The 17111-nt window shown below is 46.7% G+C and overlaps 1 protein-coding gene across 3 annotated transcripts in view; it reads right to left on the reverse strand.

The window, feature by feature from the left end:
• The window catches only part of cuedc1b (CUE domain containing 1b), a 133762-nt gene that overhangs the window by 15917 nt on the left and 100734 nt on the right, over positions 1 to 17111 (reverse strand). For all 3 annotated transcript variants that reach the window (XM_080210494.1, XM_080210496.1, XM_080210495.1), the window contains exon 3: positions 3995 to 4122. In XM_080210494.1, the coding sequence (XP_080066620.1) occupies positions 3995 to 4122 (128 nt within the window). The remainder of the gene's footprint in view (positions 1 to 3994; positions 4123 to 17111) is intronic.

Genomic DNA, 17111 nt, shown 5'->3' on the forward strand with positions numbered 1-17111 from the left:
AGATTTTCGGATCTTAATGGGAATAAAATGGAAACTAAGAATGACGGTGATGTTTCTAAGTGTTCTCAAATAAGGAGACAGGGACTCAAACTGATACGTGAAAACAGGGACATGTAGTTAAGATCGATCTTCTTTGAGATGAGATGCTACACCAAGATTCCATCTGCCTCACAACACCTGGCTTGGGTTACTGTCTGTGCAGAGTCTGCACATTCTCCCTGTGTCTGCATGGGTTTCCTCCAGGTGCTCCGGTTTCCTCCCACAGTCCGAAAAATGTGCTGGTTAGGTGCATTGGCCATGCTAAATTCTCCCTCAATGTATCTCAACAGGTGCCGGAGTGTGGCAACTAGGGGATTTTCACAGTAATCTCATTGCAACAGTAATGTAAGCCTACTTGTGACACTAATAAATAAATTAATAAGCTTATTTGTGACGCTAATAAATAAACTAATAAGCCTACTTGTGATGCTGATAAATAAACTTTAAACTATGCTGCTTCTTTGAGGGGAAGACAACCAAAGTGACACCAAATAGATAGTGCAACAGAATAGTGACAGTAATGCAGCCACATCAGGTTTAATCACTGCTCGAATAGTTCAGTCGCTTGAGGCCCAGATCACCATGAAGCCTGATCCAATTTGACAAGGGGCATTTAAATATTGTTTCTGTTCATATACCCTCAAGCTTGGTGTCAAACCAAACAGCTGGAGATGGAACAGCTAGATTCAAACAGCAACTTATAAAACAAACAAACCTCTTGAAGGTTTGCGGCAATAATGAAACTGCAAGAATTAAGTATGTATCAGGATCTAAAGTAAATTCTTACAGCAAGTGAGAAGCAGATCATTCAATGAAATGCCTCCCCCCCAATCACTTTACAAAGTGAATGTGAGGTGGACCAACACCAGTTATGATGCTTCTCCACTCCATCTTCAATCACTTGTTGCTATCCAATGTCTGGACTCTCCTGCAAAGAATATCTCCCAATTGGAATATCACCCAATGCCCTTTTTGCAAACACATGGCAGGGACTGAATTCATAGAGGAAAGAGACAAATTGGCACAGTGGTTAGCTCTGCTGCCTCACAGCACCAGGGACCTGAGTTCGATTCCCAACTTGGGTCACTGTCTGTGTGGAGTCTGCACGTTCTCCCTGTGTCTGTGTGGGTTTCCCCCAGGTGCTCCGGTTTCCTCCCACAGTCTGAAAGATGTGCTGGTTGGGTGCATTGGCCATGCTAAATTCTTCCTCAGTGTATCCGAACAGACACCGGAGTGTGACAACTTGCGGACTTTAACAGTAACTTCATTGCAGTGTTAATGTAAGCCTACTTGTGACATTAATAAATACACTTAAATCTTCTGCCATGGTTTTGAGGGACTGTAGTGTTCTGCTTGGCTATGTGGATCCTGTGCCATTGTGGTTACTGTGGTACAAGTTGAGACGTCAAATCAATCCCTACCAAGCTGTGACTTTACCTCATTAAGTCTATAACTTATGGGCTAGTGCAGTAAAAACATCAGCAAAATGGCCGGTTGTCAAGAAAACCTAACTAGTTCAAGAGATGGAAACTGAGGAGTGACAGTGGTCTAGTGATATTATAGACTAGCTACCCAGAGATTCAGCATCATGTTCAAGGGACCAGGGTTCGGATCCCACCATGGCAGATGGTGAAATCTGAATTCAGTTAAAATCTGGAATTAAAAGTCTACTGATAACCGTGAAATCATTGTCGATTGGCATAAAAACCCATCTGGTTCACTCATGCCCTTTAGGGAAGGAAATCTGCCGTCCTTACCTGGTCTGGCCTACATGTGACTCCAGACCCACAGCAATGTGGTTGACTCTTAACTGCCTTCTGAAATGGCCTAGCAAGCCACTCAGTTCAAGGGTTATTAGGGTTAGGCATAAATGCTGGCCCAACCACAGAGGCCCACGTCCCATGATCAAATTTAAAAACTTGCCCTTTCTACGTGGACTGACTGACATGACAATAAAAAAATTTCCCTCAGTTGTACCAACAGGCACATCCTGGGGAACAGACCATCACCACCTTCTCAGGGTCACTGGAAATGGGTAATAAATGTGGTGTTGCCTGTGTCACTCACATCCTGAGAGACAATTAAATTAAACAGCCCTTGGATGACATGAGATCTGTAGAAATCTGAGATTGAAAATGCAGAAAAAGCAAACAAATACCCCAGTCGGGTCATGCAAATCCTTTCATTTGATCCTCTCAAATTTCCCAACTTCACATGGACCAAGTGGGGTTGGAACATGGACACAGAGGCCATTACAGTTCCTGTTCTCTCAGGGTCCACATATGGTGCACTCCACAAGCAGTGTCTCAGAGTGAGTGTTCTGCAGCAAGGGAACAGACTATACTGAATAAAGTGCTGCCCATAAACAGGCTGCAGGCAGCAAAAGTGCTGCTGATAGCTGGTTCCGTGGGGCTCAGGAGAAGTCCTGGGGAGATGGGTAGGTGGTATAAGGCGACCATAAGGCTTCACACTGAAACTGGTTAGGGCTCAGAAACAGCCCTTGGAGCCGCTCATTGTTGGAGTAGCTGGAGAGATTGGAGCTTGGTGAACGGCACAGTGCAAGTTCCGGGAAGCTAGCCAGTTTTTAAAGAACTGAAATTGCAGCAGTAAGTAAAGGCTGGAGTACAGACTCAGCAGTCCAGGAGAATGGAATCTCAGGAGATGGGATTGAAACCCTGGAAGGTGTTCAGTTGTTCAAACAATCCAAGATAAAGCAGCTTTGAGGGAATTAAGTGAAAAATCATGAGGAAGACAAGAGTTTAAATGAGATTGGTTAATTCAAAGTGTTTACTGACATCTATCTTAGATGCTGAAAAATCCATGGAATCTGACAGGTTAGGTCCAGGTTCCTCCCACAGTCCAAAGATGTGCGGGTTAGGTTGATTGGCCATGCTAAATTGACCCTAAGGTCAGGAGGACTAAGAGGATAAATGTGTGGGGCTGCAGACTTGGGGCCTGGATGTGGTCAGTGCAGGCTCGACAGGCCGAGGAGCCTCCTTCTGCACTGTAGGGATTCTATGGGTCTATGTTTTCACGAGTGGGAGAGTCCGGAACAAGGGAACAGAGCTACAAGATAAAGGGCCAATCACTTAAAACTGAGATGCGTAGAAATTTCTTCTTGCAGAAGGTTCTCTGGAATTCTCTGCCCCAAAGGGTAGCGGGGGCTGGATCATTAAAAATATTTAAAGTGGAGGTGGATATATATTTGGTAGATCGAGGGACAGAGGGCTATAGAGAAATGGCACAGAAAAAAAGCGGAGGTCAGCATAGATCAGCCATGATTGTATTGAATGGGGAGGAGGCTTGAAGGGCCTGGTGGCCTAATCCTGCTTCTATTTCTTGTGCTGACCTCTGAAAGCCCCCATCGGTGTCCAACAGCACATTGAAAACCCTGAGCTGTAGAAAGCTGAGCAAAGCGATGGACGACAGGGTCAGGGGGCACCTTGATGTTAAGACCAATGTAGTGGCTTTTCCTGAACCATTCATTTCAGACAGATTTCTACCAACAACACTTCCCAGCTGTACCACAATGTGGGAATATTCTTCACCTTCAAGTCCCTTTCCCTGCTAGAAAAATGACAGGAGGAATTTAAGATGGTGCCAGGGTGTGATACCAGGTATTAGCTGCCTGCTACTCCCTGATGCTGGTTACGCGCCAGGCTGAACAGAAAGTGACCTCCCCATTCCCCAAGTTATCTCCAGAGGGAACTGATCCTCGTTCAAGGACGGGTTGCCAAATCCGGAATAATGTGCGCCAACTGAGCTACTGTTGGCCAAAGGTGCAATGTCTCTCCAAATCCAGGAGGTGGCCTTGGTGTGACTTGAGCTGGCATTGACTGAAAGGCAGGGCAAGCGGGCACTGGACCATTCTGACTGCTCTGAGTGGGAGACCCTCACCCGCACGGGCCCAGGTCACCAGCAAAAGCAAGAGATTGACCGCAGTCGTGGCGCTTACCGTCGAGGTGGCAAGGGAGGGAGCTGTGGATAACTCTGGTCGAATACGTGCATGTCGTAGGCAGGGGGGGAGTACACAGGTGGGGGCTCTTCATCCGAACTGTCTGGCTCCAACGTCCTCTCCAGAATCTGAACCAGGGAGAATAAAAAGTATTAAAGTTAAATCTACGCAATTCTGACCAGACTGGATTACTTTTCCTCCACTTCAAAACTATCACAGAAATGTTACAGAGCAGGAGGAGGCCATTTGGGGAGGCCCACCAACTTTCTCAGAAATACTAAGGAAATTCGGCATGTCCGCTAGGCCTCTCACCAACTTCTACAGATGCACCACTAAAAGCATCCTTTCCGGTTATAGCACAGCTTGGTGTGGCTCCAGCCCTGCCCAAAACCACAAGGAACTACAAAGGGTTATGAACGTAGCCCAATCCATCACGCAAACCAGCCTCCCATCCATTGACTCTGTCTGCATTTCCCATTGCTCGGCAAAGCAGCCGGCATAATTAAGGACCCCACACACTCCAGACGTTCTCTCTTCCACCTTCTTCTGTCAGGAAAAAGGTACAAAAATCTGAGTTCATGTACCAACCAACTCAAGAACAGCTTCTTCCCTGCTGCCACCAGACTTCTGAATAGACCGACCTCGCATTAAGTTGATCTTTCTCTTCACCCTAGCTATGACTGTTACATAACATTCTGCACTCTCTCCTTTCCTTCTCTATGAACGGTATGTTTTGTTTGTATAGTGCGCAAGAAACAATACTTTTCACTGTATACTAATACATGTGACAATAAAAAATCAAATCAACATCATTGTGTCTGCACTGGCTCTTCAAATGAGCATTATGGACAGCATGGTAGCACAGTGGTTAGCACTGCTGCCTCACAGCGTCAGAGACCAGGGTTCAATTCCCAGCTTGAGTCACTGTCTGTGTGGAGTTTGTACATTCTACCCATGTCTGCGTGGGTTTCCTCCGGGTGCTCGGACTTCCTCCTCCAGTATAAAGATGTGCAGGCCAAGTGAACTGGACATGCTAAATTCTCCCTCAGTGTACCCGAACAGGCGCCAGAGTGTGGTGACTTAGGGAATTTCACAGTAACTTCATTGCAGTGTTAATGTAAGCCTATGTGTGACAAATAAAATAAATGATGATTTACTGCCATTCTTCTGTTTTTTCCCTGTACTCCTGCACAGTATTTCAATTCAAATAACCATCAAAATCTTTCTTGAGTGTCTCAATTGAACCAGCCTCCACCACACATCCGAGCAACGCATTCCAGATCTGAGAGACTCAGTGTGAAAAGCTTTATCTTATATCATATTTGCTTCTTTTGTAAATCACTTCAGATCTGTGCCCTCTTGTTCTCGATCCTTGTGCAAGTGGGAACAGTTTTTCCCTCTCCACTCTGTCCAGCTCCCTCATGATTTTGAACATCTCGATCAAACCTCCTCTTCACCGCCTTCTCTCCAATCTATCTTCATAACTTAAATGCTGTGTTGTTTCAAAGGACCATTAGTATGACATGACCTCGGTTAAAGGGGCGTCCTCAAGGGATAAAAGGCTCTTGGCCATTTTAATTTTGACAAGGCCATGCATCATTGTCACAGTGAGAACACTGTAACACTGGATAAATATGAATGGTCAATAAACCTCATCTCATTAATCTTATAGTCTCCCTGACCTACTACAGCATTCCCATTTCTTTCAAGTCAGGGATTTCCAAACTCCTAATTTTCGGGGCCACGTTGATAAGCGACACAAAGGCCCAGGGATCACAAGTCTATTTATCATAGAATCACAGAATCCTTACAGTGCAGAAAAAGGCCATTTGACTCCATTAGAATCATAGAATTCTACAGTGCAGAAGGAGGCCATTCGGCCCACCAAGTCTGTACCAATCATCAATATGAATTATTCTTCACCAAAGCCATCGATAGACATGGTGAAAGCTGAGGCCCCTGTACAGATACTTGGGAAACTGTCCCACTAATGAGAGAATGTTTATCCCTATTGGCTCTCTCCCATATCCTAAAAAAATTACTAATTTATGTGCCAAGGTTAGGTTCAATGGTGCACATTTCTATTTTTCCAATGAGTGTCTTCTGGAAATCTTCAGGAACGTGGGAATTAGGAGCAGAAATAGGCAAATTCAGGCCTTCGAGCCCGCTCCGCTATTCATTCAGATCATGGCTGATCTCTCCCTGGTCTCAAATCCACCTCCCCACCTCTTCCCCAAATTCATTTGTTTTATTAGAAATATATCCATCTCCTTCCTGAAACCATTCAATGATTCAGACTCTACCGCGCTTCGGGGCAACGAGTTACACAAATTCACCACCCTCTGCGAGAAGTAGTTCCTCCTCACCTCAGTTTTAAATCTACTGCCTCTCAACCTGTACCTGTGATCTCTCATTCTAGGTTGCCCCATAAGAGGAGACTGTTGGGCTACATTTACTTTATCAATGACTTAAAATGTTAGATACCTTGAGCAGATCCCTCTCATCCTCCTAAACTCCAGCCAGTATAAGCCCAAATTGTTCGATCTCCCCTCACACATCAACCCTTTCAATGCCTGGGATCAATCTGGTGAACCTCCTCTGAACTGTCTCCAATGCCACAACATCCTTCCTCAAATAAGGAGACCAAAATGGGGTGGAAAACTTCAGATGTGGTCTAACAGTTGCAACAACACTTCCCACCCTTTATACTCCAGTCCCTTTGCAATAAATGCAAACATCCTTTTTTATTGCATGCTGCACCTACATGATGACTTTCCGCGATTCATGAACATACAACACCCCGATCCCTCTACCCGGACACATTTTGAATCTACTTTCCATTGAGGCAATAATTTTCCTTCCTATTTAGAACCATACAACACTACAGCACAGAAACAGGCCTTTTGGCCCTTCTCGCCTGTGCCGAACCATTTTTCTGCCTAGTCCCACTGCACCTGGACCATATCCCTCCACACCCCTCTCATCCATGTACCTGTCCAAGTTTTTCTTAAATATTAAAAGTGAGCCCGCATTTACCACTTCATCTGGCAGCTCACTCCACACACCCACCACTCTCTGTGTGAAGAACACCCCCCCACTAATATTCCCTTTAAACTTTTCCCCCTTCACCCTTAACCCATGTCCTCTAGTTTTTTTCTCCCCTAGCCTCAGTGGAAAAAGCCTGCTTGCATTCACTCTATCTATACCCATCAAAATCTTATACACCTCTATCAAATCTCCCCTCATTCTTCTACGCTCCAGGGAATAAAGTCCTAACCTATTCAACCTTCTGCCAAATTGGATAACCTCACACTTACCCACAAAGACTTTGGTGTTTGGATTTTCAATTTATTACCAACAAGACATGAACACATGAAGCATTTTCCTTCCAAAGCCACAGGCTCGTTAAATTCAAGCAAAAAAAAAAATCAGGAAATAACTGGGCCAATTTAGCCTGGGCCAGTTACCAGGCCTCAGATCAGCCTGCGTATCGAAGTTCGCCATTTGGACGTCCTTGCCTCAAATGATTCCAAAGTTTTAGTTCCCCCCCTCTGGCAGTTCACTCCAGCTGGGATTTCTTGCAGAACTGAACTATGAATGTTGACCCAAGTGAAACAGGAACAGCAAAATAGGGATCGCATATTAATCAGTCAACAACTGTGTTAAAGAAATCTAGGCCATGGAATTTGTCAGAACGGATTAACCCGAATTATTAATCCCTCTTGTCTCTTCACAGTTTCTGATGGGCCTGTTCTGTCATTCCCACATTTTCTTTTTCATCCCTTCCCCAAGTTAAGAATTTGCGCAAAGAGTTTCCTGGTATCGATTCCAAATCTATAGAATCCCTACAGTGCAAAAGGAGGCCATTTGGCCCATCGAGCCTGCACGGACCACAACCCCACCCAGACCCTATCCCCGTTACCCCATGCATTTACCCTAGCTAGTCCCGTGGACGTTAAGGGACAATTTAGCATGGCCAATCCACCTAACCATGGACTGTGGAAGGAGGAAAGCACCCAGAGGAAACCCACGCAGACACGGGGAGAATGTGTAGACTCCACACAGACAGTGACCCAAGCCGGGAATCGAACTGGTTCACTGGCGCTGTGAGGCAGCAGTGCTAACATAAACATATTTTGTTTCCCAGTGTCCTCCTGTTGCTATTTATCTTGTGGTATCTCAATGCCATGCATTCTTGTGAAATATTTCTGAGGTGCTGGCTTCTTTTAAGGCTGATGAGTTCCAGTTTATTCAGACTTTCTTGCTATCTCAATCCTCTGACACTTGGGGTCACCCTCATGACCGAAGCAAACAGAAAGCGTAGGGCCAGAGAGGATCCTGAGTTATCGAAGCCTTTTCTTCTCAATTACAAACCATTGGTTAAATCAGGGAGTCAGCCCAGACCACACCCTGGGGTAAGGTCCTGCTAACTCTCGCATTTTTATCAGACCGTATGATGTCAAAAGATGTCAATGCACTTTATACTAGGGGAGGCGATGGCCTAGTGGTACAATCGCTAGACTATTAATCCAGAAACTCAGCTAATGTTCTAGGGACCAGGGTTCGAATCCCACCATGACAGATGGTGGATTTTGAATTCAATAAAAAATAACCCCTGGAATTAAGAATCTACCATGAAATGACTGTCGGAAAAATACATCTGGTTCACTAATGTCCTTTAGGGAAGGAAATCTGCTGTCCTAACCTGGTCTGGCCTACATGCGACAACAGAGCCACAGCAATGTGGTTTACTCCCAACTGCCCTCTGAACAAGGGCAACTAGGGATGGGCAATAAAATGCTGGCCAGCCAGCAACACCCACGCCCCACAAAGGAATTAAACTAAAATGTGAACATAGGAACAAGGAGTAGGCCATTCAGCACCTCGCGCTTGCTCCGCCGTTCAATAAGACCACGGCCGCTCGGATAATAACCTCAAATCTGTATCTCACCTCCCCCCCCACTGCTAACTTGTCACCCCACTGCTCACTGAGAACCTATCCACCTCTGCCCCAGAACTATTCAAAGATTTGGCTTACATGTGCATAGCTCCCTGAAAGTTGGCACCCAGGTTGATAACATTGTTAAGAAGGTGTACGGTGTGTTAGCTTTTATTGGTAGAGGGATTGAATTTCAGAGCCGTGAGATCATGTTACAACTGTACAAAACTCTGGTGCGGCCGCACTTGGAGTATTGCGTACAGTTCTGGTCGCCGCATTATAAGAAAGCTGTGGAAGCATTGGAAAGGGTGCAGAGGAGGTTTACCAGGATGTTGCCTGGTATGGTGGGAAGGTCTTATAAGGAAAGGCTGAGGGACTTGAGGCTGTTTTCGTTAGAGAGAAGACGGTTAAGAGGTGACCTGATTGAGGCATACAAGATGATCAGAGGATTAGATAGGGTGGACAGTGAGAGCCTTTTTCCTCGGATGGTGACGGCTAACACGAGGGGACATAGCTTTAAATTGAGGGGTGATAAATATAGGATGGATGTCAGAGGTAGGTTCTTTACTCAGAGGGTAGTAAGGGCGTGGAATGCCCTGCCTGCAGCAGTTGTGGACTCGCCAACTTTAAGGGCATTCAAATGGTCAGTGGATAGGCATATGGATAACATTGGAATAGTTTAGGTTAGAGGGTCATTAGATTGGTTCCACTGGTCGGCGCAACATCGAGGGCCGAAGGGCCTGTACTGCGCTGTAATGTTCTATGTTCTCAGGCAGAAAGTTTCAAAGACTCACGAACTTCTGAGAGGAAACATTTTGCTTCATCTCTACTTGAGATGGGTGTTCCCCCTATTCTTAAACAGCGACACCCCCCAGTACTAGATACCCCCACAAGAGGAAACATCTTCCTCACATCCACCCTGTCAATACCCCGCAGGATCTTGTACGTTTCGATCGAATAATGTATGACTCTGATCTGCAGTGAGGCAAATATGTGGATATACATTTTTATGTGAATTATTTAATATGCTGAGGTGAGCTACCAAAGCTTTTGCCTTTGTTAAAACAGCTCATTAAGTTTAAAACACCGCAGTCTTTGGATTTCAGATCAATAGCTAATCAGGTTACACATACCGTGACCACTGCAATTTGTCAAACTACCATCAAGTCAGTGATCCAAACACAGCACTCGGGGCAGCACGGTGGCACAGTGGTTAGCACTGCTGCCTCCCAGCGCCAGGAACCCGGGTTCGATTCCCGGCTTGGGTCATTGTCTGTGTGGAGTTTGCACACTCTCCCCGCGTCTGCATGCATTTCCTCCGGGTGCTCTGGTTTCCTCTCACAGTAAAAAGTCTGACAACACCAGGTTTTAGTCCAACCTATTGGACTAAAACCTGGTGTTGTCAGGCTTTTTACTGTGTTTACGCCAGTCCAACGCCGGCATACCCACATCATGATTCCTCTCACAGTCCAAAGATGTGCGGTTTAGGTTGATTGGCCATGGTAAATTGCCCCTTAGGGTCAGGGGGACTAGCTAGGATAAATGCATGGGGTTATGGGGATAGGGCCTGGGTGGGATTGTTGTTGGTGCAGACTCAATGGGCCGAATGGCCTCCTTGTACACTGCAGATTCTATGATGTACAAGGGCCAATCAGTCTCCACATACGCCAATCATTCAGGCTGGGCTTGGCTTCTTGGGGTTTATCCACATTCAGTTCCAATTGAGCAGGCCAATTTGGAGGTATGGCGCTCCACTGTGGCTGAAGTGCTGTCATTATAGGAGACATAGGGGGCCGTTTATAAAGTATAAAGTTTAATTTATTAGTCACAAGTAAGGTTTACATTAACACTGCAATGAAGTTACTGTGAAATTCCACCAGTCTCCGCAGTCGGGCGCCTGTTCGGGTCAATGCGCCCTAACTAGCACATCTTTCAGAATGTGGGAGGAAACCGGAGCACCCAGTGGAAACCCACGCAGACACGGGGAGAATGTGCAAACTCCGCACAAAGCGACCCAAACTGGGAATCGAACCCGGCTCCCTGGGGCTGTGAGGCAGCAGTGCTCACCACTGCGCCACCATACCGCCCACATACCGGTGGGATTCTCAGCTCCCATTGGCAGCGCACCCCGTCCTACGGGTTTCACGGCAAGTGTGGGGGGTGAGGTCTACGGGAAATCCCACTGACAGCAGCGGGACCAGGGAATCCTACTGCTAATGAACAGCAAACTGGAGGAATCTTTCTCCCAGGGCAGGAATGAGGACTACAAGGGGGCCCAAGAGGGGAGAGGTTCAGTGGAGATGTGGGGGGGGGGGGGAAATGTTTTTACACAGAGTGGTGGAATGCACTGCCCAGTGAGGTGGTTGAAGCAGACACGTTAATGACATTTAAGACTTATCTGGATAGACATATGAACAGGTGGGGAATAGAGGGATAGAAGTGGTTGGTCTAGATAGGACAAAGTGAACGGCACAGGCTTGGAGGGCCGAAGGGCCTGTCCCTATGCTGTACTGTTCTTTGTTCACCTCTAACTGCTAGGAAACATGCGGCTGGGAGGCCAGAGAAATCCGTCCCCCCCCCATAATCTTTCGGATAGGATCATAAACTGAGGCCCTGCGGGCTTGCTCAATGTTACATTAAAAATGCTCAGGGATTGCCCAGGGCATCCTGGCCAATATTCACCCCTCTTAAAATTCGACCAGTCAGTTATCGATCTTACTCAATGCAAAATAGCGACTGATCAGCTGTAACTGCACTCCAGAAATCATGTGTCGTGCGTGTGAAGGATTTTGGGCATTCAGCTGGACCTGCTGAAGTGCTGCCCACAAACTGACGCCCTTGCTCCTTACGTTACAACACTGATCGTACTTCTAAAGTTACACACTGGCTGTGAAATGTTGTGTGACGTCAAGAGGTTATGAAAAGCTCTATAGAAATCCAAGTCTTTATGTAACCACAAGCTCCTTCCTATAGCAGGCTGTTCTCAAATTATTGTTGATTTGTTACATTTTTGCTTGTCCCAGTCTCTTTTCTCTCGCTCCTTTCTGAATGAGACTCCCACATGATCTCATCATCAGCTTTGTATATCTTCCATCAACTGACTCACACACACATCAGCTGTTTGGTTAGACACGTTCTCCATTCTTTAACTCTTACAGATACACCATAGAAAGCATTCTTCCTGATTGTATCACAGCTTGGTATGGGCTCCTGCTCTGCCCAAGACTGCAAAAAACTACAAAAGGTCATGAATGTAGCCCAGTCCATCAGGCAAACCAGCCTCCCATCCATTGACTCTGTCTACACTTCCCGCTGCCTCGGAAGAGCAGCCAGCATAATTAAGGACCCCATACATTCTCTCTTCCACCTTCTTCCGTCGGGAAAAAGAGTCAAAAGGCTGAGGTCACGTACCGGCTGACTCAAGACAGCTTCTTCCCCGTTGCCATCAGACTTTGAATGGATCTATCTCTGCACCCTAGCTATGACTATAACACTACACTCTGCACCCTCTCCTTTCCTTCTCTCTGAACGGTATGTTTTGTCTGTATAACACGCAAGAAACAATATTTTTCACTGCATATTGACACGTGACGATAATAAATCAAATCACTTTTTTTCATAAAGGAATGTTTTACTTAAAAACAAAACCTCTCTATTGCAACCTGTGTGCACTTTAAGGGATAAGGGTTGCCAACTGCGATTAAATGTATTTCATCGAATCGCTACTGTGCAGAAGGAGACCATTCGGCCCATCGAATCTGCACCAACTCTCCGACACAGCATCCTGCCCAGGCCCTATCCCCGTAACCCCGCTAATCCCCCATCCTTGGACACCAAGAGCATGGCCAATCAACCTAACTCACACATCTTCGGAGTGTGGGAGGAAACCAGAGCATCCAGGGGAACCCCACGCAGACACGGGGAAACTCTACACAGGCAGTGACCCGAGGCCGGAATTGAACCCAAGTCCCTGGCACTGTGAGGCGGCAGTGCTCAACACTATGCCATCTTTCACATAACCAGACACCCATGTACCTGTTATTAGTTTGCCAAGAAACCCATTTTGTGCCTTCCTCCATTAAATGGGAGGCAAAAAGACTCATTCCTCAATTGGATGATGTTTTGACTGTCCGCCAAACAGCCTTTTGACACCATTTTCAATATTTTTATGTCTGGTAAAGAGAAATGTTCAAGGAAAATTACAAACAAAAAATTTTTAATTTTATTTATTTATGTGGTGCGGGTGCCATTAGGCTAGGCCAGCATTTATTGCCCATCCCTAATTGCCCTTGAGAAGATGGTGTTGAGTCTCTTTCTTCAACCTCTACAGTAACTGTGGTGTGGGTACACCCACAGTGCTGTTAGGAAGGATTTTGACCTCTGTGGGGCAATCTTGGGAGGGTTTGGCAACCCTACGAAGGACAAATTCCTATTCATTTCCTCCCCCACACCCCCACTAGGTTGACTTGAAGCAAAACGCAGGGGGCGTTAACACTACGTTGAAGTGTCAGTCACGGGCCCCAGTTCCAGCCTGGGTTTTCCAATTTCCTTTAGTTTACTGAGTAGCGTCCGTGACTTCCTGAGGTGGCAGTAGGATGAGAGTGTGTAGGGGGTGATCAAAACCAGATTAAATGGGAAGAGAAGGCGTGAAGGAGAGATAGAGAGAGAGAGAGAGAGAGAACGCCTTGTTTCTGAGCCTGGCAGGGGGGCTGGGACGGATTGAGGCCCTGTGGTTCTCCCAGGGGAAGCAGCACAATTATAGAGTGTACTTTGGCTGCAGGCTAAGACACTGGCAGGAATTCACTCTTCCAAAGATGCCTGGAGACAGCTTCAGAAGTACGGCTGTCTCGTGAAATTCTTGAAGGGGAGATTGTGCAATTGAAGCTCTTCCAAAATCCTTACTATAAACGTCGCGAGGGACAAGAGGCCTCCACAATTCTGTCGTCATTTCTGCTAATGCAAGACAGGTGCCCTGCACTGTTGATCGAATCGGAATTTCTACAATGCGAGGAAATCATTCTTGGCAGCCTCTGAAGCACAGAATCTTGTTGTCTGTTTGAAGTATTTGCTGCGGGAGGGAGAATTATAGAATCGCTACACTGAAGAAGGAGGCCACTCAGCCCATCGAGCCTGCACTAACAATCCCACCCCGGCCCCATTCCCATAACCTCACATATTTACCCTGCTAATCCCCCTGGCATTTAGGGGAAATTTAACGTGGCTAATCCACTTGCCCTGCAGGTCTTTGGAGTGTGGGAGGAAACCGGAGCACCCGGAGGAAACCCATGCAGGCATGGGGAGAATGTGCAAACTCCCCACAGACAGTGACCCGAGGCAGGAATCGAACCCAGGTCGCTGTCGCTGTGAGGCAGCAATGCTAACCACTGTGCCAGACAACAGTTCCACGGGCACTCACTTTGAGTGTCTCCTTGTGGCTCAGTTGGTAGCGTTCCCGGGTTGGGAAGGTTCGAGGTTCCAGTGCAGTGCCGGGGATGTGCTGCACTGTTGAAGGTGCTGTCTTTCAGAGAAAGTGTCAAATTGATGGACTTGCTCTGGTAGATGTGAAAGATATCAATTGCATTGTTTAAAAGGTCAGGGGAGCTTTCACCAATGTCCTGGCCAATATTTATCCCTCATTCAACAGAGTAAATAAACAAACCATCTGTTCATTTTTACACTGTCACTTGTGGGAGCTTGCTGTGGGCAAATTGGCTGCCACATTTGATACCTTATGGGATATAAAAGTAAGGATATAATGTTGGAATTGTATAAAACACTGGTGAGGCTACAGCTGGAATAATTGGGAGAGTCAGTTCCTCTGGCACCCCCAGAGGTAGAGGCACTGTGTACCGCTGTTAGAGTTTGTAAATAAAGAGATTTTGGTGAAGGGATTTCTGCCTCTGTAGATTTATTACAAATTGGAAAGCAAATTTCTGGTGCACGCGGCTCAGTATTGCACCAAAGCTGGGAATTGAACCTGGGTCCCTAGCGCTGTGAGGCAGCAGTGCTAGCCACTGTACCACTATGCTACCGCTGTCCGTGTGGAGTTGGCACATTCTCCCCGTGTCTGTGTGTGTTTCCTCCAGGTGCTCCGATTTCCTCCCACAGTCCGAAAGATGTGCTGGTTAGCTACACTGGCCGTGCTATATTCTCCCTCGTTGTACCCGAACAGGCACTGGAGTGTGACAACTAGGAGATTTTCACAGTAACTTCACTGTGGTGTTAATGTAAGCCTACTTGTGACATTAATAACGAAACTTTAAACTAAACTGCATTTATGTGGCATATTTATAGATGGGAAAGAAAACATCCCAAGGCGTTTTGCAGGAATGTCATCAAACAAAATTTGACACTGAGTGACAACGAGGGGACATTAAACCATATGGGTGATAAGCTGGTCTGAGAAGTGGGTCTTGAAGAGGGGGAGGCAGTATGATTTAGGGAGGGAATTCCAGAGCTTGGAGTCTTGGCTACTACAGGCACAGGCCCCCTGCTCAAGCAATATTAACCGGGGACATCGAGAAGCCAGAATCAGAGCAACCAAGGCATTTCAGAAAGTTATACAGCGATAGGAAGGTGGGGGGGTGTGGGGGTGTGGGGGTGAAGGATGGAATGAGGCAACAGAGGGATTTGAAAACAGGGATGGAGAATTTGGAAGAGTGAGCGAGCACCGGGGGCTGGTTGAGGGGGCGGTCGGGGGGGGGGTGGGGTGGGTGGAGAAAGAGGGCACAGTCCGAGTTCAGACAGGGATAGCAGAGCTCTAAGTTGGAACTTTTGTCTGAGGCATCTTTGCCACGCTCCCCACCCCTTCCCCCCGTTAGTATGTATCACGTCTCGAATTACCCACATATTGCATCCCACATGGTGCAGTGCAATCTCCCCCTTCTGCAGCTTTCAGTGATAAAAACCAATATCTCCTGAAATGCCGCAGATGGTTTTTATTTTTGCAGATTTTCTAACATTGCGTGGAGGTGTGTTCCACTATTTAATGACACACTCATTCGGAAGACGCCAATTTAATATCATCAATGCCAAATAGGTTCCAGCGCAGCCGAGAATCCAGAAACAAGAGCAAAGTCAGAACTAACAGCAGGAGCGAGACTTGGAACAGAGAGAGGCCATTTCAATGTATCTCTGCTTGTGGCTGTGCTGAAGGTTGTGATGTTGATAGAATCCCTATAGTGCAGAAGGAGGCCATTCGGCCCATCGAGTCTGCGCTGACCACAATCCCACCCAGCCCCTATCCCCATAACCCGACCTATTAACCTTACTAACCTCCTGACGCGAAGGGACAATTTAGCATGGCCAATCCACCTAACCTGCGCATCTTTGGGAGGAAACCGGAGCACCCGGAGGAAACCCACGCAGACACGGGGAGAAGGTGCAAACTCCATGCAGACAGGGACCCAAACTGGGAATCGAACCCAGATGTCTGGCGCTGTGAAGCAGCAGTGCTAACCGCAGATGCTACGGAGAGGGGCGCATGAGGGAGGGCAGAGAGGAATAAGCAAGGGAAAGTAGGGGCAAGTTCCAGAGATAATGCAGGATGGTGCCGGATCACTGGAAGCAGAATTTGGGATGTTGCAGGGATTTCCCTAACCTGCAGCAACTGCCCTGTTCGATAATGATGTGTTTCACAGCTGGTCAGATAGGCATAGCCAACAGGGAGACATTTAACAAAGGGATATTTATTAAAGAAATAAACGGCATTTCTATAGCGCCATTCACATCCTCAAAGAGTAACTTATCAGCCTCCGGTTAAGGCCCAGGAGCCCATTTCTGCACAGCAAGATCCCATATACAGCAAGGAAAATAAATGATCAAATGAAATTGGTGTTAATTGACAAAGGGTCATCTGGACTCAAAGCGTTAGCTTTTTTGTCTCTCCTTACAGATGCTGCCAGACCTGCTGAGATTTTCCAGCATTTTCTCTTTTGGTTAATGAATGCTGAATGAACAATGGTCAGAATGACATCGGCACTTTCCACACTTCCAGAGGTCCCCTGGGCTCCAGCTAAACAGGTTCCTTGTTTAACCCCTCATTCAGAACTTGAGACATCTGACAGTGCAGCACTCCTTCTGTTTTACACTGGAATGTTAGTCCCAGGCAGAGTTTTTTAAGCAGCGTTTCCCAGAACCCAAAGGCTCCTCCAGCATCTCTGACGGCTTCCGTGTAAT

Source organism: Carcharhinus amblyrhynchos, chromosome 23 (genome assembly GCF_965287045.1).
Source record: "Carcharhinus amblyrhynchos chromosome 23, sCarAmb.v2.hapA, whole genome shotgun sequence".
In the NCBI taxonomy this organism is placed as follows: Eukaryota; Metazoa; Chordata; class Chondrichthyes; order Carcharhiniformes; family Carcharhinidae; genus Carcharhinus; species Carcharhinus amblyrhynchos.